This window comes from Narcine bancroftii, chromosome 9 (genome assembly GCF_036971445.1).
Source record: "Narcine bancroftii isolate sNarBan1 chromosome 9, sNarBan1.hap1, whole genome shotgun sequence".
Lineage (NCBI taxonomy): Eukaryota > Metazoa > Chordata > Chondrichthyes > Torpediniformes > Narcinidae > Narcine > Narcine bancroftii.
In genome coordinates this window covers 122,740,888-122,768,264 of record NC_091477.1, presented here as the reverse complement: position 1 = coordinate 122,768,264, position 27,377 = coordinate 122,740,888, and the positions used below count along the sequence as shown (strand labels likewise).

At 48.5% G+C, this 27,377-nt stretch overlaps 2 protein-coding genes across 6 annotated transcripts in view; both read left to right on the top strand.

Annotated features, from left to right (window-relative positions):
* The window catches only part of abcf3 (ATP-binding cassette, sub-family F (GCN20), member 3), a 72,197-nt gene extending 67,273 nt beyond the window's left edge, over positions 1–4,924 (top strand). The window contains exons 18-21 of the mRNA XM_069897631.1: positions 503–594; positions 1,851–1,983; positions 2,741–2,828; positions 4,112–4,924. Coding sequence (XP_069753732.1) covers positions 503–594; positions 1,851–1,983; positions 2,741–2,828; positions 4,112–4,270 — 472 coding nt within the window. The 3' untranslated portion in view covers positions 4,271–4,924. The remainder of the gene's footprint in view (positions 1–502; positions 595–1,850; positions 1,984–2,740; positions 2,829–4,111) is intronic.
* A 4,361-nt stretch (positions 4,925–9,285) lies between these two features.
* Positions 9,286–26,855, top strand: LOC138742766 (PHD finger protein 13-like). 5 transcript variants are annotated; one of them, XM_069897636.1, is made up of 6 exons: positions 9,286–9,310; positions 10,337–10,368; positions 17,248–17,340; positions 20,672–21,356; positions 22,731–22,772; positions 24,461–26,855. In XM_069897636.1, exons 2-6 carry the CDS (start codon positions 10,360–10,362, stop codon positions 24,685–24,687), a joined length of 1,056 nt encoding a protein of 351 aa, XP_069753737.1. In that variant the 5' UTR covers positions 9,286–9,310; positions 10,337–10,359; the 3' UTR covers positions 24,688–26,855. The 5 variants fall into 5 exon arrangements, with proteins under 5 accessions (XP_069753737.1, XP_069753736.1, XP_069753734.1 ...); XM_069897635.1 differs by lacking the exon at positions 9,286–9,310 and adding an exon at positions 9,478–9,523; XM_069897633.1 differs by lacking the exon at positions 9,286–9,310 and adding an exon at positions 9,540–9,714 and having other exon boundaries at positions 24,464–26,855.
* The last annotated feature ends 522 nt before the right edge of the window (positions 26,856–27,377 follow it).

Sequence of the window (27,377 nt, the reverse complement as noted above, 5' to 3'; positions counted from 1 at the left end):
AACTTGCCATTTCTCTGGCTAATGCTTGTTGAGCCCTGTTTTACCCACCGCCAGTCTCCTGCCTTCCTTTACTCCTCTGTCAGCCACCCCATCCTGTTGCCCTTGGCTCCTCCTAAACTGATCTTTTCCTCCCCTCCCACACTGGCTGACATCCCACGTGTGCTCCGCACCCTTTTCTTCTGGATCATGTTCACTCATTTCTGACAAGTGAGTCAGCGGATCAGAAGTTGCTGGCCAAGGTTTTAGTTAGGTAATGTACCAACAGATGTCATAGCAGTGTGGTGCTCATCAGTTTGCTTTCTCGATCTAGATTTCCACATTTGCTGGATCCTTCCATTCAAATGTGTTCCTCACTGATGGATGTGTGTTTCAGTTTGTGTTGGCAATGTTTGCAGGGGGCTTGTCCCTTGGTGCCATGGGATAATGGAATCCTGATCAATGTGAGGAAGGGGAATGATGACTTTTTCTGACCTTTTTTCTCCCGCTGTTTTACTCTGAACAGGAATTTAAAAATTGGCTCCTTCAGTCAACACCACGTGGACCAGCTCGAGATGAACATCAACTCAGTTGAACTTCTGGCAACCAAGTTCCCAGGTAACTTGCAGCACGGTCAGGGCACTGAGGCAGTCAGTCGTTGTGGTACAGGCGATCAACTTTGCCATTTGGTTTCCATATTATTGCAGAGACTGGAGTGGAAAAGGAAGCTTTGCAGCAACAGTGGAGGTTTTGGTGGGTTTCCAAAAGGGGTATGGACAAACTGCTAGAAAGACTCAGATTCACAGCAGCAACTGTGGAGGGGGAAACAGTTAATGTTTTCAGATTTGCCAAGGTCAGAAACTGAACTTCATTAAATTGCAGTAAGGGGGAGGGAGGAGAGAAAAGGAACGTCAGTGACAGGGCAGATAACACAGAGGTCCTGAAGATTTGTTAACCTATCTGAAGGAAATGTGGATGTGTACGGAGCGGGGTGAGGTGGTTAGACTGTGATTTACAAAAATACAGTTGTTGGAAATCCCCAACATCAATGGAGATAGAAGAACTGAGTCGTCATTACAGATTATTGACTTGTGTCAGAATTACCGATCCTGATACAAACTGGAAAGGCTGACTATCTGAAGTTGTCAAATTTAATGCTATCTTGATGACTATTCTGACCCGAGTTGGAAGATGAGAGCTATTCTGGACCTTGCACTGGGCCAAAGACATGGGATCAGAGTGAGAGAGGGATGCAGAATTAGAGTGGGAGCTCGAGATCATCCCTATGGACTGGTGGTGGTTTGCAAAGTAGCAATTCAATCAGCCTTTAGTTTCCCTAATGCTGAGGCTAATCACATTTGGGACACTGCTACAGTTTGGATCTCTGTACCCAAAGACTTATTTTGGAAGGATACTTTTGCCTTGGTTGTTATCCTAAATGTACTCAGTGGAGATCCAGTGACATTACTGAGATTCTGAGGGAATTCCAGGTTGATGCCAGAGCCTAAAGTTGGGACAATTACAAGACATGGGGTTGGGCATTTTGAGTAAGATGAGAAATTTACTGGGGACATGAACCTTTAACTTCTGCACTCCATGGAGCTAGGTTAGTTCAAACGGGCATTACAAGGACAAAATGAGGAAAGCCATTTGGCTGCTCTGAGTTTGTCCCGCTAATGTTGCAGTTTGCAGTTCTTGATCAATTATCGGCCTGGGTTTGGGAACACTGATTTTGGAATCATTCTCCAAGGAATGGTGCAGGTATTGGGTTGCACCAGCACATGCTGAGACCATTATTGTGGGCTTTGGAACATAGGAAGTAAGAACAGGAATCCTCTGCTGCTTTTAAAAGTTTTGTTTTGACCCATTTGCAGGGAGGACGGAAGAGGAGTACCGGCATCAGCTTGGTGGCTACGGGATATCGGGAGACCTTGCTGTGAGACCAGTTGCCAGTCTCTCAGGCGGACAGAAGAGCAGGGTGGCGTTTGCACAGATGACGATGCCTCAGTAATGACCGTGACTTCCAACTAAACGTGACTTCAGCCTTGGGCAGTTCTGTTTGTTGCTTCCTCTGTCCCACAAGTGCCGCTTCTTTCATCAGGTTCAACAGGAACATCCTGTGGTCTCACAAGTACCACATATTTGGTTTCTAGTTCTCTGCCTTGATCCCCTCTTTCAACCAGCCACCTCAACAGTAGCCTACACCCAACAAAATGTCTTCTAAGTCCTTATTTCTTTTATGTTCAGGATCGTCTATAGATAAGATTAGGTTTCTTTGATGCTGTTGCCCCATGATTTTCATCCATATTTCATTGTGGAAAATCCTCTGCTTATTTTCTTGTGACTCAACGTATTCTTTCTCAGATCAATTCCTATGATTCCTGCCACCGTGACTCTTGGGGTAATTTACCATTACCAAATAACCTTGCAGGATTTGAGAGGAAATGAGAGCATCTGTAAAGTGTACAACAGCGAGCACAGCTATTCAACCCTGGGCTCATTTCTCCAGCTGGAAGGAAGGCATCCATTTTAACACTTACTTGTCCATGTCAGCTGCTGACTGGTGGGGAATCTGAGCCCCACATTTGGGCCATATGTGATGGATGCGGCTGGGATCGTTTCAAGCAGCTTTGAGTGACCATGAGTTGAACTGGTGACTTGGTCTCTCACTGCATTTTTCCTGTGTCTGATGTTAGCTTCTTGTTTACCACAATATTCATTTCTCAGCCCCTTAATTTTCTGTGTATTATGTTTTAACCTACAGCCCCAATTTTTATATACTGGATGAACCGACCAACCATCTGGACATGGAGACAATTGAGGCACTGGGAAATGCATTGCAGAAGTTCAAGGTAAAATGTTTTGGGGAGGTGGAATTACCATAAACACTGACCACTGTACAAGCCCGTGCTGGAGCTGGAGGCAGGAAGTCCTTTTGTGCGCTTATTTTCCTTTCTCAATCTGATCGACTGTGGCTGGGGTCATTCCGACCCTTTCTCAGCAACAGATCAACACAACACCACCACCACATGCACACTCTGTTCTGACTTTGATTATGATCGATCAAAATCTCCTCTGAAAAGATGGTGGTGAGCCACTTCCTCCTCAGTGCTCAAACAGCTTCCAGATCTTGAACTCGGTAATGGCAGAGGAACAGCAATGTCAGCACGCGGTGTTACTTGGAGGGGAATGTGGTGTTGCTGACCTGGCCCATCGGTGTTAGAAATAGCAAGGTTCCCTTTTTAGGCCCGAAGTTGAAGACGGCTTCACCTCTGACCACTTGAGTGACAGTTGCAACAAAGGTTAAAGTTCAACTGCAACTAGTGAGATCACGGTTTCTGCTCATTTTGAAAATATAGTTAAGATTTATTTATACTGGATTCATTTGCAAAAGAAAGGATGCCTTATACAGATCTTAATGCAGATCAGATAAAGCAGCGAGTTGGAATCCCTCCTGGGCCGGATGCATTGCTGACGAAGCCCCATTGACCATGCACAAATTGGTTTTGACTCCCACTCTGCAGGTACTTCTCAAAGCATCTTGCTAATAATGGCGAATTGGCCTTCATAAATCAAAGCATTGAGTCCAGGAGTTGGGAGAGTGTTAAAGTTGTATAAGACATTGGTGAGGCCAAATTTGGAGGATTGTGTGCAGTTTGGTCACTGAACTACAGGAAAGATGACGATAAGATAGAAGAATGAGGGGAGATTTGATGGAGGTATTTAAAATTATGAGGGGGTAGACAGAGTAAATGTAGGTTGGCTTTTTCCACCAAGAGTGGGTGAGATACAAACCAGAGGACATGGGTTAAGAGTGAAAGGGGAAAGGTTTAGGGCAAACTTGAGGGTGAACCACACAGAGTAATGGAAGTGTGGAACGAGCTGCCAACAGAAGTGAATGCAGGGTTGATTTTTAAAGAATTTGGACAGGTACATGGATGGGAGGGGTATGGCCAGGGTTCAGGTCACGAAGACTAAGGGAGAATAATAGTTTGGCGCGGATTACAAGGGCCTGTTTCTGTGCTGTAATGTTCAATGCTGAAGTTGTGAAATCGTCTCCTTCACCAGGTAGTGTGTAGGTTCTTTGGAAAACCACGTTCATAGTTGTAGCTGTATCAACACTGTGCTCTTGCAGGGCGGAGTGATACTGGTGTCTCACGACGAGCGACTGATCCGTATGGTGTGCAAGGAGCTGTGGGTGTGTGGCTGCGGCACAGTGAAGCGAGTGGACGGAGGCTTCGACGAGTACAAGGACATTCTCCAGGAACAGTTCCGAAGGGAGGGATTTCTATGAGTCCCTGGTCTCCGATGTGACCCCTCTGCAATCCAGACGCCGAAGACTTGCTGCTTTGAGTGGGTGAGAGTGTGATGATGGACCACTTTAGCCCCTTCCCATTTATTCCTTTTTGTAATTGGACCTTACCCACATTCCCCCAATGTTTGAGCCCTGGACTGTGTGTGAATTCATCAGTAAATTAAAGCAAATATCATCCCCATCTATTCAGTGCAAAGCTGAAACTATCAGTGAACAACTTCTGCATCGGTGGGAGTTCAATACAATAATCAATTGTTAACCCAATTACTAATTGTCCCCAGTTCTCATCATGCTTCTCACCAGTGAAGTTTGTCGATATCTATGATAATTCGGGAAAAGACCCTCCGCAGCGACATGGTGTGAATAAGTGTTAATGGCAGCTCCTGCCCTTGTTTATGGGCGAGGGAGGAGGGACAAGTCCATCTTCGTTTGCTGCTATTTCCCCATTGCTCGGTGCAGGTTGGTTGTTCCAGTAGCGTCTTTGGAACCTGCAGCTGAGGCCACATCGAGTCAGCTTCCAGAGAGTAGGACTGAGGGTCCAGGAGCCCTGTGGGTTTGGCTGTGGACTGCTCAATCTGGCAAGCTACATTGCACAAATCTCAATAACATGAATAAATCATTTGACAACTCAAACTATTTTCAAAAATGCACTTCAGTGGAATTTTATTTATCATGTACAATTGACATTGTCCTCACCCAAAATAAAAACCCTTCCCATCTCTGGAAAGTACTGCTTCCTCTCTGCAATTGGGTGCTGTGCTCAGCTCTTTATTGCCTCCTGCACAATCTTAATGAAAAAACGGATCAAGGCACATGTTCCTTCAAAGTACAAGGTAGACGAGATGGTTAACTGAGGAATTGTGGGCCTGGCAGGGCAATGGAATGGTCTGTGGAGCTTGCTGCCAGGAGTGGCAGTACCTGAGTGACTAGATTTGGTGTTGGTATGGTGGTTTCCTTCAGTAGTGTTTGGGGGGTGGGAGGGAAGAGAGAGGAGTAAAGGGATGGTTGAGCTGTTCCCCCCCGCTCCAGGACCGTGGAGATAAACACCATTGCTTTTCCTTTGAAACAGCTTCCTGTTAATATCCCTTTCAGTCTTTTATCTCTCATTGTCTCAGAAATCTCTGCAAATCATCACCCTGTGCTTTCTACCACAAAGCTAGTTTTCTATCCATTCAGCTCTCTCTCCTTGAATCCCATGCAATCTAACCTTACGTATCAAATGGCTTGCTGAAATCCATAGGTACGTCTGCAGCTCTGGCTTTCTCAACCTTCTTGGTCAGAAAAAAAACCTCAATCAGATTTGTGAGACAAAACTATGCAAACTATCCCAAATCAGGTCTTGTCCATCCAAGTAATTGAATGCTCTCCAGTAACGTACATAACAAAAATAATGAACATGAAAGTCTTCAGATGGGGAATGGCTGTGTGAATGGAGAGGGAAGGGGTGGAGACTGATGGATAAGGTCGGTGTTTCTCCTCCATGGTGGCCCTGGTTTGGCAGTGCACAAGGTCATGGACAGACATTGGGGTGGGGTGCAGAATTGAAGTGGTTGGCCATTGGGAGATCTCTGTCATTGATGCAGGAAGTGAAGGTACTCAGCAAAGTGATTTCCCAGTCTCTCCGATTATTGAGACCACAACGGGAACACTGGATGCAGTTGATATCTCCTGCAGATTCACAAGTTAAACGTTGCTTCATTTGGAAGGACTGTTTGGAGCCCCAAATGGTGGCGAGGCGGGTGGCGTTGAAACTTCTTGCAGTCAGAAGGGAAGGTGCCGGGGGGTGGGCATCAGTGGGGAAGGAATGAGTGCACAAGGGGCCATCCCTATGGAAGGCAGAGAGGGGGAAGAGGTGAAGGTGTCACAGGTGAAGACAACAAAAATGAAGAGCAATGAAAGAAAATGGACTAACATTTGGAATTTCAGGTGAGCGGAGAACAAAGTTGACAATCAGAAAAACAGGCAGGATTTATTTTAAACGGTCGAAGATTCTGAAATGTTGATGAGTGCCTTGTACAAATCACTGAAAGCAACAGCCAAGAAGCACATTGACTTTTATTGCATGTGTGAAAACAAGGCTTCAGTGAGACCACACTTCAGCTATTGTACACAAGGCTGAAAAATTAGGTTGTTGCAGAGTCGTATTCCTAGGTCAACAGAACATCAGGGGCTGAAGGAATGTTCTACGCCTTAAACCACTGTTCAACCGTACAGTAACTCGACGAATTTCAGAAAAGCAAAACTGAGGTCACAAGAAAGTGCTACTCTGATGCTTGACATCCATAGCCACCGTGCACAAGTGAGTGAGGGACAATGTTCTTTAGATGGTGGAGCATTACATCATACTGCTGATGTCCACCTCAGAGTCCTCAATGCTGGTATGGCTAAAACTGGATTAAAGTGCAGAATAACATGGGGTGGGGTGGGGAGGGGGGCATAGAGTAGGGAAATTAACAAAGTCTTTAAAAACAGTGCCAGCACTGGAGACCGAGGTTCAAATCCTACGCTGACTGTAGGAGTTTGTACATTCTACACGCGTCTCTGCCCCCACAGTTCAAAACGTACCGGGGTCGAAGGTTTATTAGGCGTCACAGGCCCAGGGGCCGAAATGGCTGGCTACTGTGGTGCATGTCTAAATTTTTAAAAAAGTAAAATTACTCAGAGTGGCAGGGCCAAGAACTTGCAACATGAATGTACAAGGGAAGCAGAAACCCTACTCACATTTAAAAAGTACTTAGATCTTCAGTTTGAAAACCAGTGAACTGTAGAACAGTGGAGGTGGAACCTGTAATTGAGCTGGGAAATCATTTTTAAATGATCAGCAGACAATCATTCAAGTGGTGTACTGTGTTGTGATTCTATACCCCAAATTACGTCGTGTTTAGGACTTAAATACATTGAAGTCCTTTGATATTTAATAGTGTTTCACCACAGCTCATAAGAAACCTTTGTAAATGGCAAATAGCATTTCAATCCACACCATTCTGTTCTCATGACTCAAACAGATCCATAGCCATTTGTGCACCCTCCTAGTATTATAAATCTGTGTTCATTTAAAAGGCAAGCTAGAAACTGTGACCCATCATGATAAATGTAAACCACCAGTACTTCATTTTGCGTTGGAAAGTCATCATGTTACCATTTGTAAAGCCACTGCCAAAGGAAACGGGAGCAGGCAAAATAAAATCTAGTGATTAAAACAGACAGTCCAGTCTGTGTGGCCTGGCAATTTATCCTTCAAACAAGTCCACAGAAAAACTAACTCCAATTGTATTAATGGGTCGTTGCAACCCTTACTGATACACTGGTCACACAAATTCTGCTCCCTAGGGACACAGAACCAATCCACAAGAACAAAGGGGGAGTGGGTCAGAGGAGACATTTGTAATGGGTTGAACATGCCATTCTCGGTTTCCAACAAGCATTTCAAGATGAGGCTAAGGCAGGTAGTTCATTAAGATCACAGGATCTTTGTATCCTCTCTAACCAGAGGTGACAAAAAACCCAGAAAAGTTATTGTTGCTCCATTTAAAAAGAGCACAAGGGGTAACCCAGCAAATTACATGCCAGTGACTTGTATCAGTAGCAGGGAACCTATTGGAGGGGATTCTTAAGGGATAGTACTTGCATCTGGTAAAGCACACACTTTGGAATTCTATATCCAAGGATTTCTGGACCGAGGGAATGCACGTCTTTGGATAAACAAATGGCAGAGCAGGACGGAGACTGGCCGACACCTGCTCTTATTTATCTCACTAAAAGAAACCCTGTGTGCTAGGTCTTGAATGAATCGACAGCACGAGTTTTGTACAAGTTAACTTCTTGCAAGTTAATGGAAGGGGAAGTGGAGCAGAGTAGAGGCCAGATCAGCCACCATCTATCTCATGGAAGTATGGCAGAGCAGGCTGGATAGCAGACTTCAGGTCCCATTTTGTTATGGCTACACCCTATAGCTTAAAAAAATGGATAAAAGCAGCATATAGTACAAAAATTCAAGTGTTCCATTGGGAGAGAAGGTCATTTCCAGCAAGGATCACCTGGGAGCAGCAAAAACACAATGAGTTCCAGAAGCAGCTTTGCAGGGGAACAAGGAAGTGGCTACAGCTGCTAAATAATACAGCTCACACCAGAAGCAACTAAAAGCATGCTGATGAATTCAATTAAAAGACTGAAAAAGGTCAATAGGAGAACCATTTAAATCCGGTCTCGAGCAGAAATGCTGTCCATCCTCATATGCTTCTCGAAACGCTGAGTTCCTACAATGGTTATTTTGTTCTTGATTAAAACCGGGGACTGTCCTTTCAACTTCACATATTCTTGGAACATCTGGATAGCGCTGGCCAATGGACATTTGGGTGGCGTTGCAAAGAGCAAGCACAGGGCGGAAGGGCAGAACGGCCCGCTCGGCGCTTTGCGAGGAGCGAGCACGGGGTGGAAGGGCAGAACGGCCCGCTCGGCGCTTTGCGAGGAGCGAGCACAGGGTGGAAGGGCAGAACGGCCTACTTGGAGCTTTGCGAGGAGCGAGCACAGGGTGGAAGGGCAGAACGGCCCGCTCGGCGCTTTGCGAGGAGCGAGCACAGGGTGGAAGGGCAGAACGGCCTTCCCGGAAGGTGGCAACAGAGCCATCAACGCCCTTCGGCGCGGGCCCGGGGCACAGGAGGATCCCACTGCCCAATCACGGTGCGGAGGCCAGAACTACGCCGCCGCTTCTGCCGGGGCCGCCCGCGCCCATTTCCCGCCATCGCACGTCCCTCACTCCGTCAGACCGAGGCCGGGCTCGCGCCTCCTCCCGACTCGTCGCAGAAGCCCCCGCTCTTCCGACTCCGCAGAGATCCAATGGAACACAGCCAGCGACGTCGCTCAGCTGCCGAGGGCCCGGTTCGGACTGAGGGGTGCGCTGTGGCACCGACTACTTATAGGTGGCAGCTGGAAACGAGGCTGCGTACGTCAGCATGGATTGTACCAACTCCCACTGACCCATCCACCACCGACAGGGGGAGCCTCGAAGACTCAGAAAATGTATTTCATTTTAAATCAGTTCTAACATTCTCTTTCCCTCCAAACCTAAATATTAATTGTTGACAATTACTTTTTAGTGAAATGTTGTGGTTTGGAGCTATTTCTAGGGCTGTTTCCCCCTCTATTGGTCATTGACCACCCTCCTTCGTGGGCGGTGGCGGGGCCGGATGACGTCATGGGGCGGGTGACGTCGTTGAGGGGCGGAACTGGCTGGTGAGTTTGGCGGAGGCTCGGATCCGGGTGTTGCTGCTGGTCCGGAGCGTGCAGGGCTGTTCCCCCTCCCCACCCCCACCCCCCCTCCCACCCTCTCCCCACCCCCCACCCCTCGCCCGCCCTTGGTCACCGTCACTCTCGGCCCGGCCGCGCAGGCATGACATCTCCGATCGGCCGCCGCGTCAGTGCAGGTGAGCGGCGGCGCTGACTCTTGGTCGCAGGGGAATGGAGCGAGTGCGGGACTGGGCGCGTCCCGGCCGCCCCCCTCTCTCTCCCCCCCCCCCCCTCCTCTCTTCCCCCCTCCCCTCTCTCCCCCCCCGCCCCGCTGCTGGCACCGTTTCATGGCAGGAACGCGTGGTGAGCGGGGCCAGGCTGACTTTGAGACTCCAGCAGGACTTTTGAGGCTCTCAAGTTCTGGATTGTGGGTTAAAGTATCTTTGCTCCGACAAAGAGGCTGTTGGACTTGCTGAGTTTCCCCAGTATTGTGTTTCTACTTCGAGGTGGTAAAGCCCAGTCTGCACCTCTCGGACCAAGTCTGCAGACACCGTGGCTGAAGTCCAAACAAAATGCTGCAGAAACTCGGGCACTTGATAGATCAAAGACACCGAACCAACGTTTCGGGCTTCAAGGGATGGAAAAAGGTCTCCCCAAAACGTTGCTCGTGTCTCTTTATCTCGGTCACTGTTTGACCCGACTTTCTCCAACGTTGTGTTGTTTTTACTACTCTTCGACGCTGTCCTTCCGCAACTCGCATGGGGGGAGACGGTGTGTGCCCTTCGATTGAATTCATCTGCTCCAATTCCTCTCTTACAGAGCCAGCCTCGGGAGCAGCGGTGATGTCGGAGGTGAGTTGCTGGAACTGCAGGATCGTTCACCTCTCCCTTGCTGTGATACTGCTGTCTTGCGGTAGCCCTTGAGTTCGAGAGAAGCAGCCCGGTGGGGTGGCCGCACGGGTTCTCCAGACTAGGGATGTTTCCTGGAGAAGGGGGGGGGGGTGAGTGCAGGTGGGCAAATGGGTGACAGGTCGGGTGGGGGCTGGTCCGTGGTCCTACGCCCTGCTCTTCAGCAGAGCCCCTCGTCTTGTCCTGTTGCGGGAGCGGGCTGCTGAAGGACTGGGTGGGGTGGGTGAGGGGGGGGGGGCGAGTACAAGCTCTGGCGTCGCCATCTTGCTGGTGGGTGTCAAGAAAAAAAAAGTGAGTGGGAATTCAGACAAAAGAGTGGCCGAAGTCCGGCGGCGAGGCTTGGTCAGCCCGCCCTTGCCCTGAGCGGGGTGGAGGGGGGAGGGCCCGTTGGGTGTCCCGTACCCACCTCCCCGGAGGAAGCAGGACCCCTCTGCCCTGCATTCCGGCATCGCTCGCCCGCATGATCCCATTGTGTCTCCGGATTGCCCTGCCCCAGGCCTGGGATGGAACCTTCCCCCGACCTACGGCAGGGTCCGTGTGCTTGTCTGTCCCGGGCTGGGCGGCCACTCTGTCATTCCGGCCCTGATGCTGCAAATCCTCCCCTTGAGCGTTCGCTCTCACAGCTCGGGCTAAAGTCCGAAGTTGGAACGGTGTTTTGGGGCTGATCTCTCAGTAAATCGGGGGTGCGGAAACTCCCGGAAGGCGGCCAATGCAGAGGGTGCACCGCCGGGGGAGACGGGTTCATGTGGCCGGCCCGGCGCCCGGGGAGCTGCGTCGCTGCTGCCAGTCTGCAGCGGGTCGCTGGGGAGCGGGCGCTGGCTCCAAGCCGTCGGCGCCCGCGGACGTCGCTTTCCCCTCCCCTCCCCTGTCGGCGGATAGCGAGAGCGGGCTCGCTTCGCCATTGCTCGCTGCCGTCTCCCTCTTTTGTTTCCCCGCCTCCCTGTGCCTGGGACTCCCGGTTTCCTCAGCCTCCCTCCCCGCCGCCGCCTCGCTTGTTGCGAAGAATTCGCCCCCCCCCCCGCCGGTTGCAGGGCTGTAGGTACAGCAACGACCGTGTTGCAATTGGGACAGGCTCGCCATGGTCTTGCGGGGGTGGTCCAGCGGCTGCTGGGTGCGGAGGGTCCCCCTGAGGCGGTGGGTGAGGCGGGCACTGCCAGTGATTTGGGACGGACGTTCTGCATTTTCCATGCCCCGCATTGGTCGGTGGTTCCAGCGTTTGGCTGCAATGTGTTGGGTTGCGATCGCTCGCTGGCCCAGCCCGGGTCTGCACCCTTGGCTTCATCTGCTGCTGAGCCCATATGGCTTCCAACTGTCACCATGTCTCCTGGGGGCCACAGTGGGGTCGGGAAATACTTTGGGGCGTCCTACTGTAGAAAGTACCACCTAGGAACAAGTTGTCATTGTTTCCAATATTGTTGGGGACAGTGTGGGGTGGATGCACATTTGTCAGACAGCATCCACGGAGAGGGAGGGTCCGTCAAGGTTTCGGGTTGGGACCCTTCTTTATCCATGACCCTTTGTCACTCAGGGTTCCAGCATTTGCAGTTTGTGCTTTTCCACACAGTGGCTAGTTCAGAACAGAATTGAAAAGCTTGGTTCATTCATAATCTTGGCCTATCTGGGTTTCATCATCATCTGTTTAAAAAATGCAGACATTGCCAGCCAGATTCCACAGTGATAAGATCATATTAATCAATGTGTCACAGACCTGTTCTAAGTCCACTCAGTCCTTCCAGCATCGTGGCATTCCCTCGTTCACCAGAAACTGGGAAGATACTTAATTCACCTCAAGCATTCCCCAAATCCATAAAAACCAGTGATGAGTCTCAGAGTTGAACCCAGTGCAAACTTGAAATCCACAGATGATCAAACTACATATATGGAAGATTAAATAAAATTAGTAATTTATTCCTAAAGACTCAGCTATTGAAGAAACATCTTCTCAATGTCCAAATGCTGGTGGGGACGGGTCTATCGCTGTATAACACTGAGGTAGAGAACTGGTGGGGACGGGTCTGTCACTCTATTGGTGGGGATGTGTCTTGTCACTGTGTAACACTGGGGTACAGTACTGGTGGGGACATGTCCGGTACTGTGTAATACCGGGGTACACTGCTGGTGGGGACGGGTCTGTCACTGTGTAACACTGGGGTACATTATTGGTGGAAACGGGTCTGTCACTGTGTAACACTGGGGTACATTACTGGTGGAAACGGGTCTGTCACTGTGTAACACTGGGGTACATTACTGGTGGAAATGGGTCTGTCACTGTGTAACACTGGGGTACAGTACTGGTGGGGACACGTCTGTCACTGTATAATGCCGGGGTACAGTACTGGTGGGGATGGGTCTGTCACTGTATAATGCTGGGGTACAGTACTGGTGGGGACGGGTCTGTCACTATTATGCTGAGGTACAGTGATGGAATTGGATCTGTGTTAATTCAGGTGGATAAATTAAGGGCGTGTTCCTACTTTGTGAAGAACAAATTAAACTGAGGATTGTTTTGGCCTGAGATATTATGGAAGGAGCAGTGTGATTGGCATCGGACGTTCAGACATCTGTAAAACAATGGCTTCAGTCCCATGTGCCCACGGCAGCCATGACTGGGTGTCTTATTCTCCTGTTTGTAGTTTTCTGTTTTACTCGTGATCCTCTTCTCAGAACTGAGGTCTCCCGCTCTGCCATCATGCCAGTAAATTCCTAACCAAGAGTTACTGCACTTCGAATTCATGTGGTGACCAAAACTGTGCTGTCATCCCACAAGGACATGTGCCCTCCATCTGCCTACACCACTGCTCGTCAGTTTTCTCCTTTCAGGCTGTAGAAATGTGATCAAAGATCTTTATTTTCCTCTGCACCTTGTGCGTTCCCTACCCAATGGCTTCAGGATAATATTGCAGTAGATTCATTGGTGGGTTTTGAATGGTGGTTCTCAACCTTTTTTTCACTCTCATACTACCTTAACTAATCTCTGATGAACCACAGAGCATCGATGCCAGAGATGCCCTGTGATTAATGAGGGATCCTTACTGAATGTAAAGAGAAAGGTTGTGAACATCAGGTTGAGTGGAATAGCGAACTGGCATCTTGTCTGTTTATCCAACATCCCACCAAAGTCTTCTGTACTTGGCCCAGTATTTCTATTTGTCTGAATGCCTGACATTTCAATTCTCTCATGGTTAATTAAGATTGTACAATGCCTGTATAACACCAATAATTAACTTCCAGCAGATGCTCTGACCATTCTCAGAATGGAGGGTTTAATTGTATATTGATGGCTAGTGATTTGTTGCAGTGACTGGATGATGGGTTTGTTTCTAAAGTCCTCAAATCAATAATTCCACATTGGACAGGGGCAATTTGTTGAGCCATATCTGCAACACTTGAGCTGTTGTGTCTGCTTCTACCTGTTCTCCTGTACCAAGTACATACCACATTTTGTGTCAACAAACCAGATCTTCTTTAAACCTACCTCACCTCTTCTAAACCTATGCACTTAAAGTTTATCATTTCCACCTTGTGATACCTCTCATAACTTTATAAACTTGTTTCAGTTCCTCACCTCTGATTTTCCAAAGAAAACAGCCTATATTTGTCCATCCTATCCTTCATCCTGATTCCCTCCAATCCAGGCCACATTCTTCTCCCTCTCCTAAGCATCCACATTTTGTCTGTGAGGCAACCAGAGCTGAACACAATATTCCAAATGTGGCCCTAACACAGCTGCAATGTGATTACCTGATGCCTTGATCGCAGACATGCTATCCATCATCTTCATCAATCTGTCTACTTTTAGGGAACTATGTACTTGATTGCCAAGTTCTCTCTGTACCTGAATACTCCTATAGATCCTCCCATCTACTGCAGTAGTTCTCAACCTTCCCCCGCTCTCCCATTCACATACCACCTTAAGTAATCCATTGCTAATCACAGAGCACCTATGTATATGACCTTCAAAAAAGGAAAAACCTCAAACTTATCCAGGTTGAGCTCCTTCTCCTGATTCTTCCCCCAAATTTCCAACGATAGACATTTCTTGTTTTCTTTGATAACCTTCCCTGCTGTCCACAACTCCACCGATGTTTGCCTTGTCTGCAAACCTGCTTATCATCCCATGCCCCGAAAAATGTTCTTCCATAATTTCCCTTCAGCTCACATCAGATTGAGTGCTTTGTCTTCTGAAACAAAGGAACTATACTGGCCAGTCTCCATCATCTTCCAGGAAGACCATCTCAACGTTTTGTCACTGAGACTCCATGGGTTTCTTAGAGGCCTGTAACAATCCACTGCAGTTGTCCTCAACCCTGGGAGTATTGTGCATGGTTCACTGACCACAATGTTTGGAATGGAGGCTTGAGTTTTTAGGAGGATCAAAGAGGGCTGAAAGATGGTGGTGTGATTCGAGGGGTAGCGATCTCAAAACCAGAAGGCATAATTTTTGAGGGATAATCTTGTCACATGGGTGTAGCGGGTGGTGATGGAGGCAGACAGTATATGGGATTAATATGTAGATGGGCTGAAGGACCTGTTCTTGTGTTGTATAACTGACTTAGCTAAATGTTAAGCAAACATCCAGAGATGATGTTTGGGGGGTACAGGCAAGGTTGTGACATGGGATCACAAGGCTATTTGACTCCTTGGCACCGCTTTCAATGGGACCAGATGGCTATGATATCTACCACCCTACTCTACCCTCAGTTTTATCCCACGTGCATTGATCTTGGATGAGTTCCTGCTTGTGGATGTTATGTGATCTCAGTTCTGCTTCATGTCAGCAAATTGTTATCATAGGATTGGAGAAGCATGAGACTGCAGATGCTGGAATCTGGGATTGGAGGAACTCAGTCTGTGGAAGGGAAGAGGTGGTGGTGGGCATTTTAGATGGAGTCCCCTCATCATGGCTGATGTTTCCCTGAATAAGACTCCATAAGGTCTAGTCAGTCCACATCTGATGTATTGTGGGTTGATGTGGGATCTCATGGCATTGGCATTTGGAGATGGCTTTGGGCAGATTTGCCACATCGGTATGTTGACCTTAGGTGTGATTGCCCAAAACAAGGTGCCACTTCCTGGAATTGGGGAAGTTAACTGAATAAAGTGTGCAGTGTCTGAGGAAACCTGCCCATCCAACATTGCTTTCTGTTACTATATCCCTCTTCTTACCTTGAGCAGGGGGAAAATTAAGTTGAAGTACAGTTCAGTTGTGGGATTTCAAGTTCTGTGTCATGTTATTCTTGGTGCAGTGAGAGGGCTCATCCACTCTAATGTTTGTACAGCCCCAGTGGACACTGCAATCCGTTGAAGCGAGCAGGGGTACTAAGCTAATTTTTCACGTGCAGGACCTCACCAAAAACGGTGACAAGGAGGTGCCAGGGCTGCGTTCCTTAGCCCTGGCAGTGAGAGGTTAAAGATATTTGGGATGGCATGGTTAGTGTAGCAGTTAGCTGCTACTGTCTGTAAGGCTGATATTCAGTACGTTCTTCCCCATGTCTGCATGGGTTTCCTTCCACATTTCAAAGATGTAAGGCGGTCAGTAGGTTAATTGGTTCCATGGGTGTATTTGGGTGGCACGAGCTCGTAGGCTAGAAGGGCCTGTTACTGTGCTATTAAAGGTAAAGCTGAATTGTGCAGGGCCTCTATTATGGTTTTGAGTGGCTGAATGGACTCCCCAGACCTGTTCTACAAATGTCATTGGTCTTTGGTCCCTCCCCATTCCCCTTGTAGCTGGTTGTTGAAATGCAGGGTGGCTGAGGATAGCAGAAGTTGGCTGTGAGTGTCCTGGGGTCTTCAATCGTCAGTGGATGTGATGGTCCATCACTCCTCTCCCTATTCTATTACTGCAGCCCTCACACCCACTGATCTGTTGATCGCCATCTTGAACACACCCAGCTATGGTTTTCTTGATAGAGCATTCCGAAGATTCACAGCGACCATCTCCATGTTGAGCATCTGGCTTTGGATTCTCTCTTCTCTCACCCCATGTATTCCCCTCGATAATCTTTACTTTCTGTGCATAGATGGCATCTAAACCAGGATCCCTGTGCACGGTCAGATGTGATGTTGAAGCTTTATACACTGGTGAAACCTTGGAGAGTTGTGAGCAGTTTTGGGCTCTTTATTTAAGAAGTGATGAGCTGACATTGGAGAGGTTTCAGAGGAGGTTCATTTGGATGATACTGGGAATGAAAGGATTATCATATGAGGAGTTTTTGAGAGCTCTTGTCCTGGAATTTATGAGAATATGGGGGGATCTCGTTGAAACATTTTGAATGTTAAAAGACGTGGGTGGAGTAGATGTAAAAAGGTTGTTTCCCTTGGTGGGAGAATCTAGGACAAGAGGACACAACTTCAGGATTGAAGGGCACCAATTAGAACAGAGATGTGGAGGAACTTCTTCAGCCAGAGGGGGGTGAATCTGTGGAATTTGTTGCCATAGGTGCTTGTGGAGGCCGGGTCATTGGGGGTGTTTAAGGCAAAGATTGATGGTTCTTGATTAACCAGGGCATCAAAGGTTAAGGGAAGGCTGGGCATTGGGGCTAAGTGGGGAAATGGATCGGCTCATGATTAAATGGTGGGTCAGACTTGATGGGCTGAATGGCCCATTTCTGCTCTTATGTCTTAGGAACTTAACAGACAGGGCTGGAGAAAATGGGGAAGTTAGAAAATGGAGGGTGACAGGAGCTTGTTGAACATGTGGGCACACTAACATAGAGATGGGGGCATAAGCAGGACTCTGCGATCATTGAGATCGACCTTTACAGTTGGGTCAGTTGACCAAATGGGTTTGTCTCGCCTCTGAAACATCACTCTTATTTTTAGCCACCAAAGAAGAGGCAAAGAACCGTGGAGGACTTCAACCAGTTCTGTACATTTGTGTTGGCTTACGCTGGATACATCCCCTATCCCAAGGAGGTAAGATTGTTCCCTCTGTTTCAGCTCGGCTTAACTCTCGGTTCTCCTGTTTGTAGCCAGTCTGTTTCTGCATGGTCTCAAATAGCACACTGGTGGTTCCTCAATAAGGTGAATAGCAACAGGGGGTTCGATGGGACAGTCTATCCAAGGGAAACCCAACATGCTAAACTTTTATATATCACTGGTTAGACCCCAGCTGAAGGATTAGGCTCCATGTTTGGAAGGTTCTTAAAACATTGAGGATGCAGAGGAGATTTAGCCGAGTGTCCTGGGAATGAAAGATCTCACAGTTGGAGACTAGAGAAGGAGGATGGCTCTCACTAGAGCAGAGGAGTTTAGGGTTTCAGATGGTTCAGAACTGAGGAGCTTCAATAGGGGAAGTGTCTCAGTAGCAGGACGATCAGAGCCAATAGATACAGATTGAAGGAAGCATCCAAGGAGAAGCAGAGGCTGATGAAGAATCGTTTTACGCAGTGAATTGTTGAGCTGCTTCCAAAAGTTGAACTTGTTGTTTAGCCTCCTACCAAGATACAGTGAAAGGGCAATGAACTTACTTCAGTGTAGTCTGTAGTTCAGGATACAATGTCACTGTAAGTCACAGAGGGCAGGTGTTGTGTTCCAGAGGTATACTGCAGGGCATCACCTTTCTCCAATTAGGGGGTGTTTCCACATAGACCAGGAGCGAAATAAATACTTAAACGTTTGAATGGGGATGGTGCTGATTGAAGATTTAAGGTTCTTTTATCGTCGTGTAATAAAACAGAAAATGTAATATTACATGAAATTGCCTTCTGACTAACAGTTGTCATTAGTAATGCCCGGCACCCCTTTCAGTAAGCAAACAAGAGTCCCTTCAGAGTGTGGATTCAGATTCCTGTTCGATCCATCGGCAACCCGAGCTCTAGATCCAAACCTCTGACACGATCAGGAAATCTTTAGCACCTGGAGCCCTTCTGGCTCTCAGCACCCTCTCGAATCCTGGTTCCCATGAGCCAGATTCCCACCACCTGTGTGGATATGGATGGGAGGGCAGAAGAGAGAGAAGCTGAGGTGATGGGGGAGAGCTCTCTGAATGGAGAGGGATGAGGCAGGGGAGCTGGTGGAAAAGAGATGGGGAAAGAGAGAGAGAGTGATCGTCAATGTTAATACCATCTGGTTGGAGAGTGCCCAGGCGGAAAATTAGGTGTAGTTCCTCTAATTTGTGGCAGTGCCTGAGGGCACGGACAGGTATGTCAGTGTGGAATTGAAACAGTTGGCCACTGGGAGGTCCCTGATGTGGCAGCAGACAGTGCACAGGTACTCAACCAAGCTCCAATGATGAGGAGACCAGAGCGGGAAGCATCGGATGCAGTAGATAACCCCTGCGGATTCACTTGGGTGGACTGTTTGGAGCCCCAAATAATGGTGAAGGAGGAGGTGGGTGCAAGAGGAGCAATCACAATGTCTGCAGACTTTCCTAGTCCATCTCTGATACCACTCTCCCTTTACTGGATCTCTCTGTCTACATCTCAGGAGACGGACTCTCCACTGACATTCATTACAAACCTTCTAACTCCCACAGCTACTTTGACTACATGTCCTCACACCCCGTCCCCTGCAAGGACTCCATCCCCTTCTCTCAATTTCAACATCTCCGCCGGATCTGCTCCCAAGATGCGCCTCTGAAATGTCTGCCTTCTTCCACAAACGTGGCTTCCCCTCCACCACTATTAACTCGGTCCTCACCCGCATCTCCTCCATTCACCGCTCATCTGCCCTAGCCACCCCCCAGCCCCCAGAAACAATAAACACAGAATCCTCCTCGTCCTCACCTACCACCCCGCAGCCTCTACATCCAACACATCATCCGACAGAATTTCCGGCACTTACTACAGGACTCTACCACCAGACACATTTTTCCTTCTCCTCCCCTCTCAGCCTTCCATAGGGACCACTCCTTCCGTGACTCCCTTGTGCACTCTTCCCTCCCCACCCATTGCCCCCCCCGGCACCTTCCACTGTGGTCATAGGAGTTGTAATACCTGCACCCGCACCTCCTCCCTCACCACAGTCTGAGGTCCCAAACAGACTATTCAGGTGAAGTTACCCTTCACCTGTACCTCCAAAGAACTCATTTACTGCATCCGGTGCACCCTCTGTGGTCTTCTCTACATCGGAGAGACCAGTTGCAGTTTAGGAGATTGCTTCGCCCAGCACCTCCTCTCCGTCCACAACAAAAGCGACCTCCTCGTAGCCAACCATTTCAATTCTGAGTCACACTCTCCGGCTCGTACGTCTCCTTGGCCTTTCACACGACCCCACTCTGACCACCCACAGATTGGAGGAACAACACCTCATTTTTTGTCTGGGTACCCTCCAACCCCAGGGCATGAACATTGAGTTCACTGAATTTCACTAATCAGCTTCCCTTTCCCTCCCCCCCACTCACTTAATTAATTCCAGTTCTTGCTTCCTTTCTCTCTCCACCAAGCCTAGACTCCTCCCCCTTCCTGCAGTTTTCCACCTGCCCCCCCCCCCCCCCCCCCTCCACTTATCATCTCCCACCTTCACCACCCTTCTCCCCTTTTTGTTCGGACATCTGTGTTCCCCCACACCTTGATGAAGGGCTCAAGCCCAAAACGTTGGTGATGTATCTTCACATTTGCTACATAAAGGCACTGTTTGACCTGCTGAGTTTCTCCAGCGTTTGTGTTTTTTCACTTAACCACTGGTGTCAATAGAACCCTGTGTTTTACCCCTTCCTGTTTAACTAGTTTGCTCAACCTTGCTTCATCAAACATGTTTCCCGATCTGGGTAACATCCTGGCAAATCTCCTTTAGACCCTCTCTAAAGCAGCTACATCCTTCCTGTTACAAGATCCCGGGAAATATCTTTAGAAAAACCTTTTTATCTGGCTCCACCATCTCCTTGACAGTCTGTCCCAGATACCAACCGTGTCTTTTTTAAAAGAATCTTTCCCTCAGATCCTTGTTCGAATTCCTTCCTTCCTCTTACCTTAACCCTCTGCACTCTTCTTTTTGAGACTTCTTACATGGGGGAAAGAGATTCTGGACATTTGCCATATCTGTAGCCTCTTGGACAATATCCAGTCACCCCTTGGCCAGGGTAAACAAGTTCATCCTTTCCAACCTCTCCCATTAGAGAAGTGCCCCAGTCCAGGCAACATCCTGGTGTATCTCGATACAAAGATTGATTAATGTCTTTTGACCTCCTGTAATTAGGTGCTCTGATCACACTGGTAGAGAGCTGGAAATGCATTGAATTGAAAAGTTTTCTGTTTAGCTTTCTTTCCCTTCTGAATCTTGACTTCCTTTCTTTCTCCATTCCCAGCACGACCCTTGGGCTCATGCCAGCCTGAGTCCTCGAAACAGCACAGGCAGCACGCTGGACAGTGATAGCTGGGAGTCCTCAAGATCCTCTGACTCCCACATTCTGCACTGTGGCAAAAGGTTAAAGAGTGCTGGAGCTAAAGAGGGGGTGAAGCGAGGCAGGTCGGATGGCTTGTTGCTGGAGCGGCCAAGTTTTGCAAGTTCTCTCTTCGACGGCTCTGAGAAACTGAAGTCTGAGAAGGTGAAGAAGAAGAAGGTCTCCTTGAAGAAGGTGAGCCTGGATGGAGCCAGGAGGAGGAAGGCTCCCGAAGGCGGGAAGAGGATCACCCTGGAAAATGTCAGGAAGGTGATGGAAGTGTCCCAACCTCCGGCTGATCTCCCCAGCCCAGCGGAGATCCTCCAGGCTGTCGAGAAGGCAGCCCAGTGCGAAACGGAGTCTGAGGAGGAGACGCTGAAGATCGCGCAGGAGTCTGAGGAAATCTTCAAGCCTATCCCAATGCTGGAGGAGGTGGCAGACCCTGGGAGAAGCTCGGGGAGCGTGCAAGTGAACGAGGTCCATGGAGATGAGGAGAAACCGAGCGAACTGGAAGCCGAGAAGGAGGTGGAGGATCAGAAGGAAATGGAGGAGAAGGAAAAATACAGAGATCTGGAGGCTGGAGTGGTGGATGGGACTACAGTCAATTCAGGTGAGGACCTTGTCCAAACCAAAATATCTGCTGAATACCGAGCACTGATGGGCTGCGGTGTACAACAGTGGGACCTGGCATCACCAGTCATACGAGGGCACATTAGTCTATTGAGTTTAGACATCTGAAGTAGTACCGTGAATTATTGATGCAACTTCAAGGATGATGTGTTTGAGGTATTCTGAGCAACAGGGAGGAAGGATCTCAATACCCTTCGTAAACTTGAAACTGGGTTTCTGGGCAAAAGAGTCACTCAGGGATGAGATTACACATTGTAATGTTGGATTAGAAATTTTTATTCTGTGAAACACCAAAGTCTGCAGACACTGTGATTGTAGTAAAAACAGAGATGCTGGAGGAACTCGGCCAGTCTCGCAGCAATCGTAGGAGGGAAAGATATTACTTGCGTTTCGGGCCTGACCCCTTCTTCAAGTAATGAGTTAAAAATCAGGTGTCTGAATTAAAAGGCTGGGGAGATGAAAAGAAAGGCCAGGGGGAGGAGCCCAGACCACCAGGCAAGAGGTGTTAATTGGATAAGGATGGGAGGACAGAGAGAATTGATTGGTGGAGAGGAGGTTTGGCTCTGTTAATGCAGAGCTGGGGGAAAGGAAACAGAAAAGGAAAGGGAGGGACAGAGCTTGAGACAAGGAGACATAGGGATTAATTGAAGGGGTTAATGGGAATTGGAGGTCGTGGATAACTCCATCTGGCCAGAGGGTTCCCAGATGGAAGATGAGCTGTTGTTCCTCCAATATATGGGTGGTCTCAGTCTGACAGTCCATGAGACCATGGACAGACATGTCGACAAGGGAGTAGGGATTCTGGCAGGAGAATGGGGAATGATGTGGAAAGTTGAGCATTTGTTCATGGGATTGTTCTGTGATCTGTAGCTGAAAAGCAGGTGAAGAAATTTCAATGGTCGTTTTCAGAATAGGATTGGGTAAAGGGGAAAACTGCTGTGTATTGGATGTAAATTGACAGAGGAAGTAGAGGGATAACTGAGTTTGGTGTCTGCCTGAAGCAGGAAAGCACGATCTTCAGACCAGACTCTGCCTGTTTACATTGTGGACCTGATGCTAGTCTGAAGGTGACACAGAGAAGTGTTGAGGATTGAAGGCCAGATTGGGCAAGATTCCAGATGCAATGACGAATGTCTGTGCTATTCAGGTTAATCAGGGCAATGACTACAGAACAAACTAAAAATTCGGAGCCTGGTGTTACACCAGGTTCATTTCAAGCAGTTTGAAGACAAGGTCCTTTCTCTAAAGAGAGGTCAATTTGTATGAAAATGCTTGGGGTGGTGAATGGCCTCCTTTAAACACCATTCTCTTTTCAGGGGAGAGGGATGGCTAACATGTGCTCGTTATCTTGCAGACTCCCCTGATGCTGCTCCAACAGAAAACCTCAAGATTGAAGGCAAGTTTCTGGTGAACTGCCTCGTTCCTGTTGTCCATTCCTCCCATTCTGTCTGAGCTGTGAGAGCACTGTCAGTACGTTCCTGCCTGCCGCCTCCGGTCAACACTGCCCTCAGACCTTTGCTTTTGGGAGCTGAGCTTGACAGTCCATCATAATAAAAACATGGAAATGCTGGAGGAGCTCAGCCGGTCTCGCAGCGTCCATAGGAGGGAAAGATGTATTACTGATGTTTCCAGTCTGAGGCCTTCCTCAAGGTTGCAGTTTGTCATCTTTGTTTCCTTTGATCTCCTGGCTAATTCAACAAGGAGGAGGGAACAGCTCATGCATTCTGCAACCCACTGACACAGTGATTGATAACTGGGTGTGCATGGCCAAGAGTGTAAGGATTGCACCCCAGGCCAGGTTAAGGTGCAGGGAAGCCTGTTTGTCAGACTGATAGCCATCTCCTCCACATCCAGTTCATTGTGGCTGGTGTTTCCTGGGGGAAGTCACTGGTCCAACATCTGTCTCATTCTGTGTTCCCTACATAATCCCAGTGGTGAGTCGCAGCTTTCACCTTTAACAGATTCTTGTTCGATATTCCCCTGCCCCATATCTGACCTTTGACTCATCCACTGTTCTCCCTGGTGTTCACTGACTACACGGATCCTTGGAGCAAAGCTACCACTTAAAACTGCTTGTCCCTGTGTTCAAATCAGCTCATGATCACTCTCCATCTGGACTCCCCTGCCCACCAAAGTGGGGCGCTCCTCCCCTCTGTTCCCCCCTCCATTCCCCCCCAGTGGGATGTTCCTCCATTCTTCTCTCTCCCCCCCCCCCCCTACCCAAAAGGGGAACTCCTCTCCCCCTTGTTCCCTCTGGGTGGAAGCACATCCTCTAATGGGATTGGTTTTCATGGAGTTGCTGGAAACCAGAAGTTTTCATCATTGATACAAGTAGTGACCATCAGGACGGGTGCTGTCTTGCCCCTAGTCCATTGAGGAACAGCCAAGCTCCTGAAGGAACTCCGATCTATCCTACTGTTCATCTGGAGGCCGGTGGTCAACACTCTGTCCTGGGTTATCCCCAGGCCCTTGCACTCAGCGTCCCAGTTGTAAGATAGCACCTGTTCTCTTTCTGCCCATTTCCTCCGTGTTGTCCAGCGGCCTTGAACGTGAGCTTTACTGCTCTGCTGGCATCAGATGCTGTGGGATATTGGGCCAGTGATTGGCCTGTGAGCCAAAGGCTTTTTTCTGTCCCGCCTGTTCCTGCTGTAATCTTCACTTTTGTTGGCACTTGTTTCCCTGAGAACTTGTTGTTGACCTTCCTTTTGAACCACCTGTGAACCACCAGGGAGTAGTTAGTGAGTTGGTGTGGGATTGGGGTGGCAGACTGGGAAAGGATCACAAATGACCTTCCCTCAAGGCCAAAAGTAAAACACGAAAGTTTGCAGACTCCGTGGTTGAAGTAAAAACACAAAATGCTGAAGAAGCAAAGCAGGTCAAACAATGTCCTATATATTAGCAAAGATAAAGATACAGAACTAATGTCTAGGGCATGAGCCCTTCATCAGTCCCATCTGTGAGGCATGGGTGGTTCAATCAGTGGAGTTCACCTCTTCTTGTCCTTGGCGATGTTCTGGGTTAGTGGGAGGGGGGGAGAGAGGTTGAACTTGGACACGAGGGTATTCACTGTCTCTTTCCTTTCAGAAGATGATTCCTGGGATCTGATCACGTGTTTCTGCATGAAGCCATTTGCAGGGAGACCGATGATCGAGTGCAATGAGTGTGGGACGTGGATCCACCTCTCCTGTGCCAAAATCAGGAAGTCGAACGTTCCCGAGGTCTTCATCTGCCAGAAGTGTAAAGACTCCAAGCATGACATCAGGAGGTCAAACCGGGCCCGGACTGGACCCAAGAAACGATTCAGCGAGTAGGCAGGCACAGGCCTGGTGGTACAGACAATCAGCAACTCTGGAAGCAGAAGAACACTCCCAGAAGACATGCCTTTCTGACAGGACACAATGGTGCAGGATTCACCATGAGTTGAATGTGTATATAATCACAGGCCAGGGACTCGGTGCTGCAGTCAGATCCACTGTTCCATAACACCTTGTCTCAGTAATGGAGTTCCCATTAAATCAAGGACGTGAAGACTGGTCCATGCTGGCGATCTCTTCCGCTCTGCCCTATTTAACTCAGTTCTGTGGTTTCACTGACGAAGCAGGACTTCTGTGTTAAGCGATGCCATGGATTGTTTGTTACTGTATGTGTGGACCCTGCCTTCTGTCAGTGGAACATTTTCGAAATGATAGGGTGTTGGGGAGGGGTTGAGGAGGAGGGGCTTGGGAGCTTTGTACTGGTGGGGTTGGGGGAGAGAGGGAGACATTGGAACATTTCGTTCAGAGCCTAACGTGAAACCTCTCCTGGGCCACGGTAACGGCCCACTGCCCACCCAACACACACAGTCATATGACCCACCCTAGACCCTGAGTTTAGCAAGGCCATGGTTTCCTACACCACATTCAACACTGGAGCTTAGCTAAACTGGTCCACAAGCCAAACTTTGGTTCTTAGCCTGTCAATATATTGGCAAGAAAAGTGCAATTAAAGCTTGAGATCTGTTGCCCATTGTTAAATGGTGACCATGTGGTCGGGGCCTTCAGGTGCGTGCTTAATCAATCCTTCAACCAGTCAATAACCTGCGCACCAAGTTGCTCCTCTACCCCTCCACGACTTCCTCCCTGCCCCTTGGCTGAAGGCACTCTACTGACTCGCTCTGTTCCTGGGTAACGGGAGGAGGGTGGGGGGAAATGTTGCCTGTTTGTGAGTTGTGCCCTTTCTGGGGGTGTTGCTAACAATGGGGACTGGCCCGGGAGAAACCAGTGCAACCCAGAGGGGGCAGGTCTGACCCAATGCTCCAGCCACACCCTTTCACCTGCTAGAGTTGTCAAGGGGTTTGAACTGTCACTGAGCAGTGAGTTCAAGCATGTTAACCCACTGGGACTGTTCCACAGGGCCTTCTAACTTGCGATACTTTGTTTAGTTGAAGCTTTGTTCTGGAGTATCAGCTTAATTCGTAGTGAGTTCCATAGCACAAGTGCACAACTGGAAGTTCACCCAATCAAGGTTATACCTACCCAGCTTTATCCTCGTGGACTTTCCACAGCAGTGTTACGGGAACTCCTGATACTTTTGGGAAGATCAGATGAGGAATTCTGCACTGACAGGGTTTTTAAAAAGGAGGGTAGATATTTTTGTTATTTAAAGTTCCTGTTTTGAGGAGCTTGTGTTTGGAGCAGAGCTGTTGTTTGAAGAACTGACCCCGAACACAGAGCAAATTGGTATTGTGTAGAGGTTGTGATTCATTCCAGGGGGTTAATTGTTCTGAGATTGGCTGTTTCCTCGTCACCGAGCGCTCCCGGTAACTCCATAAATCTACATCAGTCCTCCACTCTGCGGATGAACAGCCAACCAATGATCCCTGGGAGAAGAGTACAAGGGTTCCTCTAGTGGCTCGATGGGGACCAGGATCACCCAAGAGGAGACTGGGGGTGGCGGGGGTGGGGGGATGGAAGATGTGATGATGAATCTAGAGAGTGGAGTGGGATGGAATTCTCCCTCAGGTACCTGCTCAATAAAGATGCACCTGGGTCTTGTCTAGTTCAGTGTTACGGTCCATTTGTAAATAGCCTTGAAATTCTTTTGTAAATAATGTTCTGAAAAGGACCAGAAGCAGTTACGGGGTGGACAGTGAAGTTTTGGGATCATGGCTTAAATTGCACTAAATCTTTAACCATGATATCCGCGGACGGGACTTTGTTCAGACTGGGTTATGTTGTACAGATGTAACATCGGTGAAGCCTCCAGGTGTAAAGTGTAGGCTGCTTCAGATGTTCCTGTTTCATTCTGCAAGGCCTGTTTCTGTGGAAATGATTTGTATTGTTGTAAGGTTTGGATGAAGGAGATGAAAAGAAGAAAAAAAAATTCAAAGGTCTCTGACTTGCTCCCTATCCTCCATTCTCTTACCCGCTTCCCTTGATCACATTGGTTACTGTTTTTTTTTCTACTCTTGGGAGGCAAAATAAATCTACATGGAATCTAACTGCTGGTGTTTGTCAGTGTACAGGATGTGTTTACAGGTTGGAGTCAGGGCATTCCCTTGTGGTGGTACTGGGTGTCATTGAATGTAAGTGCAGTGTGTTGTGGGGATGTGGAATTCAGGGGCATTCTCTGTCATTTTCAGCACCCACTTGACAAGGTCAACTCACTGGTGGGGCAGGCTTTGGATCTCCCCGCCTCAGCCTGACACACATCTCGTTGGGCAGGGAGGATACAGAAGAGTAATGTAAAGATGCACCAAAATGGTTGCTGCAATCACACTTAAGATGCATCAACAATAGATGTCTAGCCCTCTGGATTTGCCAGTCTTAAATTTCCTGCCTCACTGTCTCCAGTCTGACCCTCCCTACCTTGGAGAGGGAAGGTTATGGGAGGAGGGAGAGCTGTTTCATTTTGCTCCAGCCACCTTGCATGTAATGACCCCATTCCACCACATGAAGGCAGCTCTGAGCCAAGGTCTGCTATCTTTCTGCTCAGCGAAAAGACAAGTCCATTGTCATTCCAG